Source organism: Cetorhinus maximus, chromosome 11 (genome assembly GCF_964194155.1).
Source record: "Cetorhinus maximus chromosome 11, sCetMax3.hap1.1, whole genome shotgun sequence".
Lineage (NCBI taxonomy): Eukaryota > Metazoa > Chordata > Chondrichthyes > Lamniformes > Cetorhinidae > Cetorhinus > Cetorhinus maximus.
The window spans coordinates 26,820,788-26,841,911 of NC_135889.1; the positions used below are offsets into that span (position 1 = coordinate 26,820,788).

Genomic DNA, 21,124 nt, shown 5'->3' on the forward strand with positions numbered 1-21,124 from the left:
TCACTCTACCTCTCAATCTGTAATAGCTTTTGAATCAAAATGAAAATAGGTATGCTTTTGGGTGTCTGATTCAGATATACAGTGAACACTGTTGGAATTTGAGTGTTTGTTTGATATTTTGATAATCCTGATCTATAATGACTGAAATTATTATATCCGAAGAAACGGTGTTTGCATTAATTATTGCAGGAATACTGCACGGTACCTCTGGAAGAGAATACCTCAAGCCATCAAAACTGTGAGTATATGATTTTAAGAACACTGCCTTCTATGCTGCTGTTTGCTTCAGAAGCATGAGATGCCATGGATAGAATTGGGTGTTTCATTCATGGGATGTGGTTGTCGCTGGCAAGGGCACTTATTGTCCATATCTAATTGCCTTGAGGAAGCAGTGATGAGCCACCACCTTGAATATAAGTATAGGTCTGGAATTGCAAATCGGCCAGATAAGGTAAAGACAGGAGGTTTTCTCCCCAAAAGCGCATGAGTGAATCACTTAGGTTTTTACAACAATTTGGACACCATTACTGATGCTAGCTTTTTGCTTCAGTTTTATTTTATTTAATTGTAACTTATTAAACCTTTGATGTTGACTTAGAATCTCTCAATTGGATTGTTCAATCTTGTATTCTATGCACCTATTGGTAAATGCCCTGCCTAGAGTTTTTAAGATTCCATCATTTTCAGCTGACAGTACGTTTATATTTTCCTTAAAATATTATAAAAGTAATACAATATGGCCCACGTTCTGTTTATCATTGTATCCCATCTCAGCCTGAGGACTTTTTTATTTGCTCCCAACTTGGCATCAAACATTTTTATTTACTCAAATTTCATATTCAATCAGTCATGAGTAATGCACCCAAAATGTACCAGCAAAGCAGTATCTGTACCAATCAAATCATTCCATTATTTTTAAATCCTTTTGACTGCAGTCAATTGCAGCTCAGTAACAAAGACTGAGGAAAAACTACCAAGAGTGGTGGGAGGGGGCACTGCTGGTATGAAGGATTCATGGCATCTGCGGGCACATTGAGAGCACTCGTGAGATCTGGAACTACCAGGAGGGATCCTAATCCCCTGTGACACCACCTTAATGATGGTTTACAGCATTGATGTAATACATTCATGTAGTACTAGCCCTGATGCAATTAAGGTGTTAAAAGAACATTTTAATCTGGGAAATCCTTTCAATTCTTGTATTTCACTGTTAGAATCTTTATATTGTAGTTATTGTCCCTATACAGTATATTGTGCAATGATTCCTGTCTTGCTTCTACTGGTGATGCTGCACCACCAATCCAGACACTTGCCACCTCCCACTCAGCCCTCCCCTACAAAATCGGTTATGTCACACATTATGAGTCCTCTCATGCTGTCAAGACCATTTGAGTCATTAAACTAAGAGTACCCCAACTGGCCCTGCCAAATAATCCAAAATTCTATATCCTTCCTTTATTGTTTTATCCAGGAACCACCCAGTAAGTACACTTCACATTCCAGCAAAAATATTGCCGGGCCTCGGAATTTTGTTGTCATTGCTTCCATACCTAGGATTCCCCCTCACAATGGTCACAGATCCCAGGATGTCTCCTGATACTTCCAGGATTCAGAAGTGCCCATAACTATATCCACAAATGCCATGAGTTCTGCATGTAAGTGGGTGCCCCAAATACATGCACATTCTTTCACTGTTCCCCACTCCTTTCCAGACCACTGGTAGTACATACCTTGTCTCTCTCTCAATCCCCAAAAGTATTGCCAAATCAGATATATCTGCCTCACTTCTGAAACACCATAGAACTCAATGGAATTGTAGAATTTCATTCCAAAAAGACTGAAAAAAAATTGTAGATTACCGTGCAATATCATCAGTCACTTGTAAATCGGTGGCATTAATAAAAAGGGGAAAACTAAAATATGGGAGTAAGCTAGCCAGGAATATAAAACAATGAGAGTTTTTATAAGTAATATATAATTATTTTGTGGCTGCATTCACAGTAAAAGACTCAAATTGCATACCAGAGGTAGATGGTAACCAAGGGAGTGAGGAAATTAAGGTAATTAATACCAGTATAGAAAAAATATTGGAAAATCTTAAGGGACTGAAATCCAACAAAATTCCCGGGACTTAATGGCCTACATCTTTGGGTTTAAAAAGAGGCAGCTGCAGATGTAGTGGATACACTGGTTATGATTTTCTAAAATCCTTTGCTTCTAGAATGATCCCAGCAGATTGTAAGTTTGCTGAGAAAAGAGACATGTCTAAGCTTTTTGTCCTGCACTCATCAGGACACTCGCAAGAATACTAATATAAAGGGAAGACAACAATTTATAGGTGTATGTTAAGAGAGTGCTGATTGGTTGGCAAGTGGCATTGCCATGGAGAATGCACCACTGATGGTGACTGACAGTTAACAAGCATTGTTTGAAATTTAAACCAGGAAGCTTTATCCTGATTGGTCAAGGCATCGCCCTGAGGAATGAGTCAATGAATGGCTGTCACTTATTTTGTTTAACTGTTCTTTCAAAGTTCAGGGTCCTGTGTATTAATATACGTAGCTTCCAGTACATGCAGATGTGCCACACTGTGAGCCCGACTGACAATCTTAAATTAGTTGTCAGCGTAATTCTTAGCACATTGAGGATTATTCAGCAAATGTCCAATCGCGGAATCACATCAAATGTTGGACACTGTGTTTTGAGTCTTGCAAGCAGAGGCTGGTTGAGCACAGTCTGCACCCTGCCAATTGCAAACAGTGCCTGGGACATGTTGTTTGATGCGATCTGCCAGCCTTTGGGACATAAGGCCTATATGCCTAGCATCACATTGGCACTGAAATTCATATAACACATCTGTGTGATAGGCAGAAAGGCTTTTTGACTTGACAGCAGCATCCTGTTAGTGGCAAATACCACCTGTGTTGCTACTGCATAATAGCAGTGTGAAACAGCTAGCTTCACCTGTTGCTCAAATGTTGGAGATACCTTGCCCTTCCAGGATAATCTGAGGTAGACTGAGCACTTTTCAGGGCCAAAAGTGACAGCCTTAGGTCCGTTCATGAGTTTGCGTGGCACACAGCATGAAATGATCTGATCAGGGTAGCCATTATCCTGCAGGATGCCTTTTTTGCGCCCTATTTCAGCATCGAGCTTGCATGGTGAGCTTGGGCTTGTTTATAAGGTTGCCAATAAGACCAATCATATAGCGCGTGGAACTGTAAGAATCCCAACATGTATATTGACCAGTGAAGGGAGACTTGCAGTGGACCGTGGTAGAGAATCCCCTGGCAGATTTCTCAACTAGTACATCAAGGAAGGGAGTTCATTTAACTGTTCCATTTCATAGGTGAATCTGAGCGCAGGATGGAGCCCATTAAGACATGTAAGGAAATTGTTACATGCAGCTGCGGATTTAAATATAGCAAACATATCATCCACATATTGGAACTATGTGAGAGGTAGGAACTTAGGTGTCATTCCATCGAAGACATGTTTCTCATGGAACCCAACAAAGGTGTTTGTGAGAGCTGGACCTAGAAGGGAAATTATGGCAACATAAGTTATTTGGGCATATATGGCGCTATTAAAACTGAACTCAGCTGAGCAAGTTGCCGAGTTCATAAGCTCAATGAATATTGATTCATGCAACGGCAGTGGGTCTAGATCGCCATGATATCGTACTGCAGTGAAAGTATCTATGGCTTCCTTAAGTGGAACATTGGTGAATAGGCTAGCAATGTCAAATGAGCACATGGACACAGCATTGCTGTGATATGCAAGCCCTGTATGGCCTTCGCAAATGTGAAGGAGTCCTTCACAGTATGCGGAAAACTTGGTCAAAACTGGTTGTAGCAATTCACCCAGCCATTTAACCAATTCACGTTGCGCAGAACTGGTCGTAGATAAGATGGGGTGTAGAGGAACATCACTTTTGTGTGTCTTGAGCAGCCCATACATACACGGCCGCAGCGAACTATGAGGACAAATCATATCGCATGGTAGCTCATCTCTCTTACACAGGTCCATCAAGCTTTTTTTTAGCTTACTTTCAAGCAAGGTCCAATGGATATGAATTTGGACCTGTCATTAAGAGTGGCGTGCATTTTGTTGATATAGTCACGCTTGTTAAGGACGATTATTCCCAAACCTTTGTCAGGTTTACTGATGTGTATGTCCGGGTTAGTCTTAAGGCCTCACAATGCTGTAAGACATTGCATGTGAAAGTCAAACAGGTCATTGGGAATCTCGCAATATGCATGCGCTAGATCAGATAGGCGTGCTTTCAAGGATTTAGCATCTTCAGTGGACACTGGTTTGTGGCGGGATAGTTGGGAGTAGAGGAGTTCAAACTCAGCTAATACCTCTTCCCTAAGATAAAAACAAAAAGCTAAAAGCTACTGCAGATGCTGGAAATCCAAAACAAAAACAGAATTACCTGGAAAAACTCAGCAGGTCTGGCAGCATCGGCGGAGAAGAAATCAGTTAACGTTTCGAGCCTTCATGGCCCTTCGGCAGAACTGAAGCATAGTTAGAAGAAGGGAGAAATATAAATTGGTTTAAGGTGGGTGGGGTGGGGGGGAGGGGAGAGACACATTGAGGGTGTGGTGATTGTGGAGATGAGCAGATAATCAAAAGATGTCACAGACAAAAGGGTCAAAGAGGTGTCGAAGGTGGTGACATTTGTCTGAGAAAAGTGCTAATTAAGAATGGAAGACAGGATATTCAAAGTACAGCTCTAGTAGGGGTGGGGTGGAAAGACTAACAAGGTTTTAGTTTAGATTTAAAAATAATGGAAATAGGTGGGGAAAGAAGAATCTATATAAATTATTGAAAAAAAAGGTGGGGGGGGAAGAAACGGGGTGGGGATGGGGGGAGGGGGAGTTTAAGATCTAAAGTTGTTGAATTCAATATTCAGCCCGGAAGGCTGTAAAGTGCCTAGTCGGAAGATGAGGTGCTGTTCCTCCAGTTTGCGTTGGGCTTCACTGGAACAATGCAGCAAGCCAAGGACAGACATGTGGGCAAGAGAACAGGGTGGAGTGTTAAAATGGCAAGCGACAGGGAGGTTTGGGTCTTTCTTGCGGACAGACCGCAGGTGTTCCGCAAAACGGTCGCCCAGTTTGCGTTTGGTCTCTCCAATGTAGAGGAGACCACATTGGGAGCAACGAATGCAGTAGACTAAGTTAGGGGAAATGCAAGTGAAATGCTGCTTCACTTGAAAGGAGTGTTTGGGCCCTTGGACGGTGAGGAGAGAGGAAGTGAAGGGGCAGGTGTTGCATCTTCTGCGTGGGCATGGGGAGGTGCCATAAGTGGGGGTTGAGGAGTAGGGGGTGATGGAGGAGTGGACCAGGGTGTCCCGGAGGGAACGATCCCTACGGAATGCCGTCAGGGGGGGTGAAGGGAAGATGTGTTTGGTGGTGGCATCATGCTGGAGTTGGCGGAAATGGCGGAGGATGATCCTTTGAATGCGGAGGCTGGTGGGGTGATAAGTGAGGACAAGGGGGACCCTATCATGTTTCTGGGAAGGAGGAGAAGGCGTGAGGGAGGATGCGCGGGATATGGGCCAGACACGGTTGAGGGCCCTGTCAACGACCGTGGATGGAAAACCTCGGTTAAGGAAGAAGGAGGACATGTCAGAGGAGCTGTTTTCGAAGGTAGCGTCATCAGAACAGATGCGACGGAGGCGAAGGAACTGAGAGAATGGGATGGAGTCTTTACAAGAAGTGGGGTGTGAGGAGCTGTTGTCGAGGTAGCTGTGGGAGTCGGTAGGCTTGTAATGGATATTGGTGGACAGTCTATCATCAGAAATTGAGACAGAGAGGTCAAGGAAGGGAAGAGAAGTGTCAGAGATGGACCATGTGAAGATGATGGAGGGGTGGAGATTGGAAGCAAAATTAATAAATTTTTCCAGGTCCCGACGAGAGCATGAAGCAGCACCGAAGTAATCATCGATGTACCGGAGAAAGAGTTGTGGGAGGGGGCCGGAGTAAGACTGGAACAAGGAATGTTCCACATACCCCATAAAGAGACAGGCATAGCTGGGGCCCAATGTGTCTCTCCCCGCCCCCCCCCCACCACCTTAAACCAATTTATATTTCTCCCTTCTTCTAACTATGCTTCAGTTCTGCCGAAGGGCCATGAAGGCTCGAAACGTTAACTGATTTCTTCTCCGCCGATGCTGCCAGACCTGCTGAGTTTTTCCAGGTAATTCTCTTTTTGTTTTTAATACATCTTCCCGTTTGATTTGGGATGAAGGCATACCAAATTGAAACCAGGCGTAAGAACAAACTCCCCGCTTTCTCTGAGTACATGGTCAGAGAGATTTGTTATGTGTTTAGTGGCATTGTTAATTGCGTTGCCAAACCGCTTCCGCTTAAGTGAGTTTATGGTGCAGATGTGTTTGAAATGGGCACTGTGTATCTATTGAAGCAATAAAGTGGCATAAACAGATCAAATCGAAAAATGAAAGTAATTTGTGCACCTCAGACCAAGCGCAGTGTAGGACATGGCATAAATACCAGTCTGTTCAATCTCATCTCGCATAAGCGCTCACTCGATCATAGGAATGTGTCTCACTTTAGCATGATCGATATGTTTGGAAATGAATCTCCTTACCTGTCCGACATCCACACAGAAGTGGAGGCAGCCTGTGATCACCTTGGCAGGTGCTGCTGGGAGGGCTGAGACTTGGAGGGCCCTGGCTGCTTTCAGGGTCCTGCTGTGTTGCATTGGCACCCTCCTTGGCCTTTGGAGCTAGAGCTGCTGACGTCACAGGAAGAGGGGAGTCGGATGGGCGGAACACTCTCTGAGTCACCTGGATGGATGGGCCTGAAGTGTGCACCTGCGGATCCTCCTCCCTATGGGTGTCCGGGGGCCCCAGGCTGCTGGTGGAGCAAGTGTAGCTAGAGTGAGATCGAGCTGCCTGGCACCCTTCTCGCATACACACTGTTGGAGGCCAACTATGGCATCAGTGATGGAGTTGGGCCTGCACAGTAGTGCAGGAGCAAAGTCCTGGACCAAGGTCTCCATGGCGGCCGCCATCCTGCCAATGTTGATGTCGGTGCATTGGCATGCTGGCGCTATCACCACAGACTGAAGGTGGACAGACTCCTCCATTGTGCTAGCATCCAGCAGTCCTCCAAATGCTGGACACCTGAGAAGTCCCTGCCGCCGCCCGCAGTGCGATGTGCTCACCAGATTGTGATCCTGGGGCTACTCTAAAGCTAGGTCCCATCGAGGTGTGTGTCTCTGCGCTGGCGGAGGGCGTGCTTGAGCGTTGCGATGGGCCTTCAGTTGGGGTTTCAGCAGATTCCACTTCCGAGGTGTCTTCGGGGCTTGATTGGAGTCCCTGGGTCATGGACTCTGTTGGCTGTTTGGCAGACGTGCTTGTGAAAGCAAGGGGAGATAATTAGTGCGTGGCAGTGGCTTGTGAAAGAGGACACATCACTCACAGCATGGTCGTCTGATGGATGTTGCACTGCTGGATCCTCACTTGGTAGAGCAGTACCGACCTCAACGTCAACACAGGACTGATCCAGATCCTCGCCAGCCAGCTGGATGGCTCTGTTTTCAAAGTCCATGTGGACCTTGATTTTGGGCATTCCGCCACCTATCTGTGATCTCTCCCTCTTGTTGTGTGCCAGCTTGTCCTGCATGGGTAGAGATGGAGAAAATGTAAGCAGGACTCCTGCCAGGCCAGATGACAATTATGCCTGGCATGTGCGGGTGTTGAGTGGTCCCGTGGACAGGATGAAGACAATGACAATGAGTGTGAGAGAATAAATGGTGATGTCCCTTGAACTGGCAGTGAGTGAGGGCCCTGTGGATGTGTGCTGGGTTTATGAGTATGTGCACTGAGAGTGATGAAAAGAGTGACTTACCCTGGTGGAACGGATGAAATCATTCATCCTCTTGCAGCACTGGGTGGCTGTCCCCGCCGACCATCACTGCCACTGCCTCCCAAGCTGGATTGGTCACATTGCTGCCCATCCTGTGGCCAGAGTGGGGGTACAGGACAGCCTGGTGGGCCCCACGGCATCCAAAAGTCGCTCGAGAGACTCATCATTGAACCGGATGGCTGCAGTCTTCTTCAGTTTCAGAGCCATGCTTTCCATGCAGCAGTGGTGAGCTGGAAGCTATGAGTGCTGTGCTTGCGGCTGGACTTTAAACATGGCACCCAGCATAATGCACCCCATTGGGTGATGGCCGGCGGGCGAATGGCCGCCCGCCCACCATGGAAATGGCATGTTTCCTGGGATTGCATAAATAATGAGGCGGGTTTGGGATGATAGGACATGAAAACATGCCATCACGGCCGGCGGGTCAAATGTTGTTTTACCCGCCTGCTACTGCACTTAGTGCAAATTTGGGAAAATTCCGCCCTGTGACTAGTGATGTGCCTCAAGGAACAGTGTTGGGTCTCAGCTATTTTCAATCTATCCTAATAACATAATCACTCTCAGCCTCTTCATTTATGTAAATTTGTTGATGATACAAAGCTAGACGGGAATATAAGCTGTGAGGAGGGCACAGAAAGGCTGCAGAAGAACATAGACAGGTTAAGTGAGTGGGCAGCAAGGTGGCAGGTGGAGTATAATGTGGGGAAATGTGAGGTTATTCACTTTTGTAGGAAGAATAGAAAAGCAAAATATTTTTTAAAAGGCGTGAAACTTGTAAATGTTGACTTTCAGAGGGACTTGGATGTACAGCAAACAATTAGGAAGGCAAATAAATGGCAAGAGGATTGGAGTACAAGTTTATGCAAGTCTTGTTTTTTAAAATTATTTCATGGGATGTGACTGTCACTGGCAGGGCCAGCATTTGCTGCCCAACCCTAATTGACCCTGTTAGAATTTCACAGGGCTTTGGTGAGACCACAATTGGTATGTAATTTGTGTCTTCTACTGTGAAGAGACAAAATATTTGTTCAAAATCTCTGTCATTTCCTCTGCCCCAAGATAATTTTTCCTGTCTTTGCCTCAAAGGGACCAACATTTATTTTAGCTATTCCTTTTTATATGCTTGTAAAAGCCCTTATGATGTATTTAATATTCCTGGCTAGTTTTATTTCTTTGTGTTCTATTTTCCGCATTTTTGTTTTCCACCTAAGGAAGGTGGTGTTACAGCAAAGGTTCATGAGATTGGTTCCTAAGATGGGAGCAGCGTCCTATGATGAGAACCTTAGTAAATTGGGCCTATACTCTATGCAGTTTAGAAGAATGAGAGATGACCTCATTGGAACATACAAGACTTGACAGGTGGACACTGGGAGGTTGTTTTCCCTGGGTGGGAACATGGGGCATAGTCTCAGGGCTGAATTTTCCCAGAATTGCACTAAGTGCGGTAGCGGGTGGGTAAAATGGAGTCCTGCACGCCGACGAAAATGGTGGGTTTTCATGCCGTATCTTCCTGAGCCCACCTCATTATTTATGCATTCCTGGGAAACACGCTGTTTCATGGCAGGTGGGCTCTCACTCGCCCGCTCGCCATCACCCCGTTGTTGCATCACTCCGGCCACCACCTTTAAGCAAAGCACTCATTGCCAACAGCTCACCACCACTGTCTGGGAGACATGGCCAGCAAAGGCAAAAAGACTGCAGCCCCTCACTTCAACAATTGGTCCCTCGAGCGACTGCTGGATGCCGTGGAGGCCTGACGGGATTTGCTCTACCCCCTCTCTGGTCGCAGGATGGGTAGCAATGTCACCAACCCGGCTTGGGAGGTGGTGGCAGTGGTGGTCAGCGCGAACGCCCTGCAGAGGAGGACAGCCACCCAGTGCTGCAAAAGGATGAATGATCACCTCTGTTCTGCCAGGGTAAGTCATTCATTTCATCACTCCCAACTTTCACACTCTCAAACCCATCACACATCCACAGGACCCTCACTCACTGACAGTGCAAGGGACATCACCATTCACTCTTTCACACACACCGTCATTGTCCTCAACCCATCCATGGGACCACTCATCACCCACACAGGCCAGGCATACTTATCATCTGGCCCGGCAGGCATCCTGATACACTCTCCCTATCTCTATCCAAGCAGGACAAACTGGCTCACAGGAGAGAAAGGTCGCAGATAGATGGAGGGATGCTGGAAATCAAAGTCCTGACAGAATTCGAAAACACAGCCATCCAGCTGGCCGGAGATTACTGGGACTGGTCCTGTGCTGACGGTGAGGTCGGGGCTGCCCAACCAAGTGAGGATCCAGCAGTGCAACATCCATCAGTCAACCATGCTGTGAGTGATGTGTCCTCTTTCACAGGCCACTGCCATGTCCTAATTATCTCCCCTTGCTTTCGCAGGTGCATTGCCAAACAGCCAACAGAGTCCATGACCCAGGGCCTCCAATCAAGCTGTGAAGAAACCTCTGCAGATGAATCTGAATGCACCCTCCCTGAAGTCCCGTCACAGTGCTCACTCACACTCTCTACCAGCGCAGAGACACACACCTCGATGGGACCTAGCTTTAGAGTAGCCTCAGGATCATAATCTGGTGAGCACATCACACTTTCTGATCCACAGCAGGCAGAGGCAGGGACTTGCCAGGCCCCCGGCACTCAGAGGAGTGTTGGAGGCCAGAATTTTGCTGAGTTTGAGTCAGATGACGAGCCTCTGGACTCGGTCATGTCACAGTTGCTGGAGCTGCAAAGGCAAGCTAGGGCATAACATGAAGGGATGTTCACTGCACTCCTCAGACTACAAGGCACGATGGAGGAGTCCATCCGTCTTCAGGCTGAGGTGATAGTGCTGGCATTGCAACGCACCGAGGTCAACACTGGCAGGATGGCGGCTGCCATGGAGACCTTGGTCCAGGACGTCACTCCTACACTGCTGCGGGGCTGAACTCCATAGTTGGCCGTATTTACCCTCCAACAGTGTGTACACAAGAGGGGTGCTGGGCAGCTCGATCTCACTTCAACTCCTCCTTCCACTCACAAAGCCAGCCATGTGCCCTCGGGCACCCATAGGGAGGGGGATCAGCAGGTGCACGCTCCAGGGCCACCCACCCAGGTAACTCTGAGAGTGACCGGCCCACCTGACTCCCCTCTTCCTGTGACCTCCGCAGATCCAGTTTCACAGACCGAGGAGAGTGACACTGCCTCACAGCAGGACCCTGAAAGCAGGCAGGGGCCCACCAAGTCTCAGCCCTCCTGAGGACGCCTGCCAAAGTCATCGCTGACAGGGCATCACAATCAGCAGGCTGCCTCCACCTCTGCTGTGGATGTCTGGGGAGCACCAAGACGTAGCGGTAGGGTTAGGAAAATTAGGCAAAAATAGTTGCACAGCCTGGCCATGGGTGTTGATCACTTGTACGTACTGTTCACTATTGTCAATAAACTCCTAAGAATGTCTCTCTGCCTGTGGCCCCTTGTTCTGATGAGCAGTGTTCTTGTCACTCAGATGTGAAACCTTTCTGCTCAAGATAAAAGGCAGGTGTCTCAGTCCCCAAGGGCCTCTTCCATGTGCTCTGTGCAGCCTGGAAATATTACTGATGCCTGCACCTCAGCAGTGCTGGTCATTGCTGCCAGAATCTAGTGGGCAGGCACCACAAAGTTCTCTCATACTCTCTGTGTGCTCTCAACACCTTTAAGGTGGGGCTTGCCCACATCACACGGTACCTGCGACCAGTAATGCTGTCTGCCAGCTCCTGAAGGGCTGAGGTGCCGAAGGTGGACACAACATCAGATGCGTCAAAATTTCATGGCTGCATCTCTGAGATGGCCCTGATCATGGAGTGCAAGCGAGCTGCCCTCGGCCAGACAGGAGTCAGACATTCTCAGCGGCCATTTATGGAGGGTCCTCACTGCATGTTGTCATCCTCCTGCGATCGAACGACTATTAGGGCCTCCACTGCATCTCCATGATAGGCGCATCCTCACAGAGGATATTGGCGCTGCGATAAGCCAGGCTGGAGTCAAACGTTCACAACTATGATGTGAGGATCTATGGAGTTACCTCACTGCATGTTGTCATCATCCTCCACAAATCTGGCAGCTCTGAGGTCCTCCCGAGTTCGCCTGCCTCATCCCCTTCGTCATCACCACCGAGGACCCCCTCACCCTCATCCCCGCCGGTGTTCTCCTCATCGGAGGAGACGTGCAGCTCCTCCATCTCCTCCTCAGCTAGCTCCTCCCCCCATTGCAGCGCCAGGTTGTAAAGGGCGCTGCAGACACGACGATGCATGACACCCTCTGCGGACTGCATTGCAGGGCTCCACCGGACTGGCCCAGGCACCAGAACCGCATCTTCAGCGGGTGGTCTGCTCCACCAAGTTGCGGGCTGCTGCATGAGCCTCATTATAGCGTCAGTCTCCTGCAGTCTGAGGCCTCCACATGGGTGTCATCAGTCATGGCCTCTGCGGGTAGCCCTTGTCCCCGAGGAGCCAACCCTGCAGCCTTTGTGGACCCTGAAAGACTGCAGGGATCTACGAGCGACTGAGGGTGTAGGCGTCGTGCACAATCCCTGGAAACCGTGCGTGTACCTGCAGGATGCATTCCTGGTGGGCGCATACCAGCTGCACATTCAGCGAATGGAAGCCCTTGCGGTTGATGAAGTCCACTGAGTGTAGTGATGGAGACCGGAGTGTCACATGAGTGCAGTCAATCACACCCTGCACCTGTGGGAATACCGAGATCAGGGCGAATCCAATGACCCTTGCATCCTGCCTGTCTGGGTCCTGCGTGAAATGTGCAAAGCTGTGTGCCATGGAGAAGATAGCATCTGTGACCTCATGGATGCATTTGTGGGTGGCAGATTGTAAAATCCCACAGAGGTCATCTGTGGAGCCCTGAAAGGAGCCACTGGCATAGAAATTGAGCACCGTGGTCACTTTCACAGCCAATGGCAGTGGATGCCCTCCATGTCCCTTTGGTGCCAAGCACTGCAGTAAGTGGCAGATGTGAGCCACCAGGTCCCTAGACATGCGCAGTTGTTGGCGACACTGGTTCTCAGTCATCTGCAGGAATGGCAGGCGGCGTCTATAGATCCTGGGTGTCGCTAGGCACCAACCAGCCATGGCTCGCTGTCGCTCCTGGGCAGCGCGTGCAGGAGCCCCTGCTGCCCCTTCTGCATGAGGTTGCTGCTCCTGCAAGGGGTGGGGTAAGGTATGGAGTGCTTGGTGGCCCTTTGGTGCCTCCACGTTGCTTGCATGGGCGGTCAGGCTAAGAGCCTGACCCCAATCATATCACAGTTGCTGCACCTGATCTGTCTCAGTTGCAGAGGCATGGTCAGTTTATACAGGTATCCTTATTGCGTGACCACTCCCCTCGCTTACCCTGCCCCCCACAACCTCGATTGCTTGTGTGCGGGATGCAGCCCCAGGGCAGCACTTGACCACCCCCCCCACCCTCAGCGGTCGCCTCTGATGCTGGTCAGCACTTGCCCCCAGACACCCCCCTGCCCCCTCAGCAGTTGCCTCCGGGGCCAGGCATCAGTTGACCCCAGCACCCCGAGGCCTTTAAACAATGGGTGAGCTGTGGAGAATGCTGCTGCTCGCTCACCTCAGTTCCCCCAAAGTGAAAGCCGCCAAGTGCACGTCGCATGCTGTTGTGAAACACATGGATGGATGATATGGTAGGGTTCCAAAGGCCTGGCGGGGTGGCCTTTTAATTATATGCTAATATATTACAATTAACTCCCCGCCAACCGATGGCGGGAAACGCGGCCTGCCGTCAGCAGGCTGAGCGTATGATCGCAACCTGCCTTCATGCCATCGTGAAGCAGGTAGCGCCATCTTTGAAATCAATCTTTGAAATTCTCTATCCCAAAGGGTTGTGAAAGCTCCATCATTGAATATATTTAAGACAGACATAGACAGATTTTTGGTCATTCAAGGAATCAAGGGACATGGGTAGCAGGTGGGAAAATTGAGTTGAGGCACAAGATCAACCATAATTGTATTGAATGGTGGAGCAGGTTTGAGAAGCTGCGTGGTCTACTCTTCCTATTTCTTATGTTGATAATATATGGCATGTTATGTAGAAAAGACCCTTATTAAAATTAAAATTTAGTATATTCCCTCAGTGTGAACAATTCCCTTGGAAGTCCACCAATATTTTTTAAACCCATAATGGCCTGGATTTTGCATTTAGCAATAAAGCAAGTGTGCTTGCCGCTGATCTCGAAGATCAAGCGACCTGTATGATGGAAATTTTCTCTTTCCCCATGGCTGTTTAAACCTGACGCAAATTCTGAGATGTCTGAGTCTGCAGCAGCAGGGATGTCAACAAGCAGGTAGGCATCAAGTTAAATTGCAGTACTCGTACACAACACACCAGAACACTTTAAATTTAAATTTTCACTTAGTGAGATGAATTTATGAATATCAAGATTGAGGCTAAAATAAAGATGAACAGACTTTTAAAAAATATTTTTTTAACGTGTGGAATTTTTAATCATTATTTAATCACTTGACATTCTACAAATATAAACTTGGGCTTTCAGGACCAATAAAGATGTTTTGCACTAATTATGAAGGGATAATGCCATTTAAAAACCGAGTTACACTTTATTCAACAAGGTGCAACTTTTCCCAGAGTTGTTACTATAAGACTAACTGCATTATAGAGGAATTTCTTGTTAATCCATGCTTACAGGGGAGATAGCAATCTGTAGAAACCAATGCCATGCCCCCCTATCGAGGGACATTGACTCACTAACAGCAGCTTTATGATTCCCACGTTACTCTGCATGTCCGAACTCCCAGAGTGGCTTTCAGTATCAGTGGAGTAACATGGCAAACACTGACAGTTTCACTGTTACTAACACAGCAAAATTGGGACCATTATACTACCCTGGGAACGATGTCTGTATAATGTGGCAAAACGGTTTTAAAGAAAGTGGTAAGACATGGAGAGGTTAAATTGAGGCTTTCTGCTCCAGTGATAAGGCACAGTTTTGACAATTCTGAACAGCACGACACAAAGAAATACCATAGAAAAAGAGGAGGCAGTAAAAAGCAGCAGGATTAATCCCAATTGCAAAATAGGGTTGAGTTATGGTAAGCTCAAACTCTATAGTTTAGAAAGAAATTTGTTAAATTGGGCGTGATCCTTATAGATGTATAAAATATCAAAATTCTAAGGGTAATTGCAGAATTAAGTTGAGAAAGTGGGACTCTATCCATAAATTCAAAATTATGTGAAATAAATATAAAATGTATTGGGTCATATCTTGTAGGGCATCTGAGGCTTTCCTTTGGATGTTTAGGTTCTTAATTTTTTTTGTGCGGCTGGATGCTGGAAGTCTCAGCTGGTGGTGGCGCAGAGAGGGAAATGGCACATGGAACTCAGCATGTATAGGGCAAACAACTGTTTATCTCCTTAAGCAGGTAGATTGTAGAAGTGTTGAATAAATAGTGTAAAGACTGAGCAGGAAGTGTTAATTAGAGTGGGTGAATTCAATACTAAGTCAGGTATGGAAAGAGAAATAAATAGAGGGGAAAGAAAGATTGGATTGGCAGAGAAAAACAGAGGCTGAAAGAGCATGTACGTTTTTTTAAATTTTACATTTTTAAAATCTCTAACAGCAATTAATACCTGAAGATTCCACCCTTGTAAAAGTTAGTTTGCAGTGCCATTGAGGTTGGTAATAATTAACACATCACATTGCTATGGATTTGAAATGACAACATTTAACTTCCTGTGGCAAGTTTAGTTCATATCAGTTCTTTAATGCGATTGGTTAAGGAGATTCATAGTTGCATGTACTGTTCCCCAAAAAGTCCCTTTTGCCCCATTTCCCTCACTGCACCGTTACTAGCTTGCACTTTCTGTAACTCGCTACACAAATAACTTAAAAACCTATATATCCAGGGGCAAGTCTCAGATGCACAGATGCTACAGTAAGTTATGACCCAATATAAAGATTTCAAATTTGCTTCTCAACAATTTAAATTTATCTTGATAATCACCATGCAAATACAGCTATTCAATGCACTTCAATGGGGAGCCAGTCAGCAAAATGTACTTTTTGCAAAACTAATAGTGGCTAATCCACTTAACCACATATCTTTCTCTTGTCTGAAGTTGCTTTATTATTTGCACATGAATTACAGTGAGTGTTATTAGTCTCATTGTTATTTTGGTCGCAAATTCTGGCCCCATTATGAAGCTTAAAACTTGCTGGGCAAGGTAGTAGAGGTATTCAAAATACAACCGGTTGGCAAAATGGGAAAGTTATGGAGCAGGTGGAATGATGGTCTGTGGCCCCAATGGTTTGTGAGAATATTGACTTTTCTAATTCTTTGAAACTAACAGTAGTCAAGAACGAGCTGTACAAATGAGGTTTATGATGGATTGCTTTACTGCAAGTCGAAAAGATCACTGCCATCATAGATTTTCCTGAATTTGCACAGGGTCTGTATATCACTGATGCTCAGTGTCCCATGAAATCCCAGGCCTGAACTTCCTCAGAGTGGCAATCAGTGGCGGATTGCCACTCAGCTCCTAGTTTTTTACCTTAATTTTTTTTCCATCCTGTCTCATCCTATCTTCCAACTTAGGCCGGGTACAGCGTTCCTCGGGGCCTAACATCGAAGGGCAGTTCTGTCCGATGCAAGGAGGCCATGACACTTTTCTTTATTGCACTAGCTGATGTAAACAAGCTAAGTTAAAGATCCATTAAGTTTAAAGGTCCTTGACAGGCCAAGGAGAAGTGGGTAAGATTTGGGAAATGGGGGTTTGAGGGGGTCGAGCCTCTGTGGGAGTGCCGGGGTGTGGTGGGGCCTTGGGGGGGCGGTTTCAAGTCTTGGGTGGCGAGGGCATCGGGTCGGGCCAGGCCTCAGGTGGTGGGAGTTGTTGGGCCTCTGGTGAGGGGGTGGTGTGCGGGGGTTCTTGTGCCTCTGGGAGGTGGGGGGAGCTGGGGGGGTGGGCGGTGGGGTTTGTCGGGTGAGAGTCAGGCTTGTCCAAAGAGTCTCCGTGGGGGTGGGGAAATCCCATAGGTTGGGGAGTTCCTGTCGGTGAGTTAGTCCCTTGCACCTGTACAATAGTTACCCAGAATTTTGAAGAGGTTTTAATTCTTCTAACTCTTTGTGGGTAACTAGCTATTGATGTAGCCCATTCGGAACCATCTGAAGGTTGCGATTTAAATCGCACTTGCGGATGGTTCCCAGTGCAAGGCAATTGCCCAGGGGAAGTTTGCACGTCTGGCAATTACTGTGCAAACTTTACCTGTTAAACTCTGAACGGTATTCCCCAGCGCAACTTTGGGGTAACCCCCCCAGTACAGTGCCTTGGAGCTCGGAAGTTACAGCCCCCAAGTTGCTTCCCTACTTAGAAGTTATCTCAATAAGTAATGCCACCCATGTGCTGAACCATGTTTGTCTCACCCCATGTATTTATAAATGGATTGTAGTTTGTGACTTTTGACTACTCATTCTATGTCAAGTGCTTGACGACATTTCAGAAAAATGTTGAAACATTATAATTGAAGTTGTTTTGTTTACTGTAGACTTTGCTCTACTGAGAAAGAGTGCATACATTTTGTACAACTGAAAAAAGTTTCTCTTACCAATACATGATTTAAAGTTCTCCACTGCGTGTTGTCTTCATAAGTCAACAAAGACCACATACCTCCAGCCAATATTTCTACTGATAAATGCTGTGTGTGTCACAAGTTCAATACTGTTATTTATATACCCTTACACAGAGTATCCCTGGCAGATTCAGTGCAGCCTACTGCATCGAACTTCACTAACTACCAATCTGATCCTGGTTCCGAAATACAGTACATCAATCCCCTTCTCATTCACTCCCATTACATTAAATTTCTAATACTTACAAGCATCAAATATTTACAGTTCATGCTTTTGTTATTCTATTTACTCAAGACTGCAGCTCTAGTTTCTCCCCTTTTCAACCTTGTTAAATCCTGTACGAAATGGTTTTTGAACAAATCAGTCCTTTACAGACTTCATTCGACTGAGATCAACTAACTCAGTAAAAACCATGGCCTGGATTTTTGGGGAGTTGTGGAGACTCCATGGACCTTCCAAAATTGCAGATGATACCTGGATGTGGAAGTCTCCACCCCCTACCACCTCATTTCAGACAGATTCAGTTTTCACCAGTATGCAAAAAGTGGCAGGATGTGACTCACATGAGGGAAACCCGAAGTCAGCAGGGGAATTTGAACTCAGTGCTGGGTTAAAACAGACCCTATTTTTGCTGTAGCAAGGATCTTAACCCGCAGTATGGAAGTTGCAAGTTTTTAAAGTAGACGTAAATGCTCTTGAAGGGCAGCTAAGGTCTATAGAACTGTCTATGTGAAGTTATTTAAATTCCCAGGCCTTTAAAATTGAAAACAAAACAGCCTGCCTATGTCAGTAAGAAGTTAAAATATGCTGCACTCCAGCAGTTACAATAGCTGTTTGGCATTAAGATGGCATGGAGGGCATGAGGGGTCATTTTGTGTGGATGGGGGTGAGTTGGCATGGAGGCTATGAGAAGCCATTGAGGATGGGTGGACATGAGTTTGCATGGGTGAGACATGGGAATTGAGTGGGGGAGTATGAGAGGATGTGAAGGGCCTCACCCCTCAAGCAACCAACTGGGACAACGTCCCAAAAAACTGAGGTGGGGATTTTAAACAGACTGCCCAGGCACTCTGCAGCATTTGTTGCTGCCTCCGATCGGAATCTAGGGGTTGCTGGACCAAACTCCATCCCACACTCACCCCCCCGCCCCTCCACCAATATCCTGCCATTCGGGGAGTGTCTCCCGAGACAGGTGTGGCAAGCTGGGAAATTTCCTGACACGATACCATTCTCGAGAGCAAAACTCTGGGCAACATGAGTAGACCCCGGGGTCTGATTGTAAGAGTCTGTTATTATTTTCTGTAACTGCTGAGCCAGCATGAGATGCTGAGAAGGATTAGTTTTTGCAGTTACCCCTGTCGTTAACCATTAGGAAAATCCTCCATAGCGGCCCATCACTTCTAATGGAATGTTGGTTTAGAAGTACCATGCTTTCCCTATACCTGTTCTGTAGCAGGAATGTCAAGTTTATAAAACAGTAGTTGAATCCAGCTCAAATGTTGGTCAACAGCAGTATCTTCCATTTCATAAATTTATTCTCCATGGGCTTGTGGAGTGATTTCCTGCAATACTCGATCTCAGAAAGCCTCCTCAACTTGACAAGGTAGTTCCAGGCCAACTAGTGTTTTCCCACACTTATCACCAACTGAACTCTCAATGTTTTGTTATCGCTGATGTTTTCTTCTCTTCTATATTGCAGGCTAATCCTGAGCTGGGAGCAATTTGGTCTGTGGGACAGCGTATCTGGCAAAGGGACTTTCCTGGAATTTACACGGTGATTAGCTCACATCAATGGTCTGAAACCATCCAGCCTATCATGGAGGAACTGAGAGGTATGAACCTCATCAGTGCTTCAGAATTGAAGTATTTTCAGAGGGACTGTGTGATGGGAAGTTTGAGGAAACAGAATATGTGCATCCCAATGAGGGAAGGTAGAGAATACAAGTATTCTGTAAACTGCACATTAGTAGCTTTTCTGATTCTAAATCTGGTTTTGTGGAATTGCCAACCAGGCTCTGAAGAGGTTAAAAACAAAAAACTACTGCGGATGCTGGAAATCCAAAACAAAAACAGAATTACCTGGAAAAACTCAGCAGGTCTGGCAGCATCAGTGGAGAAGAAAAGAGTCGACGTTTCGAGTCCTCATGACCCTTCAGCAGAAGGGTCATGAGGACTCGAAACGTCGACTCTTTTCTTCTCCACCGATGCTGCCAGACCTGCTGAGTTTTTCCAGGTAATTCTGTTTTTGTTTCAGGCTCTGAAGAGCTTTTGAAGTCTTTGTAGAATTAGACCTAGTGCTACTCAGAGCAGCTTCCCATTGCTTTGTGGAAAAGAACTGGCACTTGGTAGAATCATTTCATTTTGTGCTGCAGAGTGGATCTGGCACTGTTGTGAGTGGCTCCTGTACAGGATGTGGACTGGATCTGGTGCTTCTCAAAGCAGTTTCCACGCAGGCTTTGCACAAGTTGACCTCCTTCAGTTACCTTGCACGTGGGACCGCAGAAAAAAATTGAAATGGCTCACACACTTAAATGAATCGGCCGTGCACTAGAAAAAAAATTATAGGGTATGCTGTTTGTTCATTCCCCATGAAACAGAAATTGGTGAATAAAAGATACATCATTTATATACTGCATTCAGTCCCTGTTCATATTGTGTCGATTGGTATTACTTAGACATTAATGATATGAGTTTGCATCAACTTTGATATAGCTTATGTTTGGCAGGAGTTTGATAACTGTGGCCTAAGGAGGACAGCTCATTAAAGAGCGTGGCATTGTTTTGGATTAGGCCATTACCCAGTTCAGACTTTACAGTTGGCGGTGTTTTATTTCATTAGCACAGCTGAGCAAATCAGTTGCAATTCTGATGGGTTTTGGAATTCGTAAGAAACTGGAGCAGGGTGGAGGAGAACCATTGGTAAAGGTCTGTAGGAAATGCATCCAGATTGCCTGAAATCCCCAGTTTAAAGTAGAAACTGTGTTATCTGTTTAGGTTTATAAATATCCCATAGGTGTTTCGCCCACTTGCTCTTTGAGAAAAATGTTACGTTTTCCTACATGATGCTGCAAACTGCAAGAGTTTCATTGACTGTATTGTAAACTGGTTAAGAGGGGTAATTGGGTACATGTCTCCTCTTATCCTTGGTCTCCTGGAACTTGTTGGATCACTTAGGGGTTGGAGAGAAATTTCCTAGAACTTTTTTTTTCAGTAAATTGGCTTACGGTTTGTTTCCAGTAGATTGTATGGCTGGTTGGTGAGAGTGATGATCGGGGGGAAGCAAATGAGTGTCAGTGTTGTACCATGGCAGTATGGGATGGGCTTGATGAATCAGTCAGCTTAATTCTGTTTTTTTTTGTTTTTGCATATAACTTCTGTAATATTTGAGGTTGGCTTTCTTAATTTTTGTCCAACTGTCAAGGTAATTTGGGCATTTTGGCTGCTCAGATTGCAGGCCAGAAAGTTTGAATTTCAGATTACAACCAGATTGAGTGAATCTGTACTAATGTGTATATTTGACCTAGAGTCCACTGAGCATTTCATTGCCAAGGAGTGACAAACTCTATGGATGAATTGTAGAACTATGCA

The 21,124-nt window shown here is 46.2% G+C and overlaps 1 protein-coding gene across 2 annotated transcripts in view; it reads left to right on the plus strand.

The window, feature by feature from the left end:
- The window catches only part of cops8 (COP9 signalosome subunit 8), a 91,691-nt gene that overhangs the window by 48,266 nt on the left and 22,301 nt on the right, over positions 1-21,124 (plus strand). The window contains exons 3-4 of one of the 2 annotated variants that reach the window (XM_078551694.1): positions 163-238; positions 19,236-19,368. In XM_078551694.1, coding sequence (XP_078407820.1) covers positions 163-238; positions 19,236-19,368 — 209 coding nt within the window. The remainder of the gene's footprint in view (positions 1-162; positions 239-19,235; positions 19,369-21,124) is intronic. The other variant, XM_078551695.1, reaches the window with a different exon arrangement.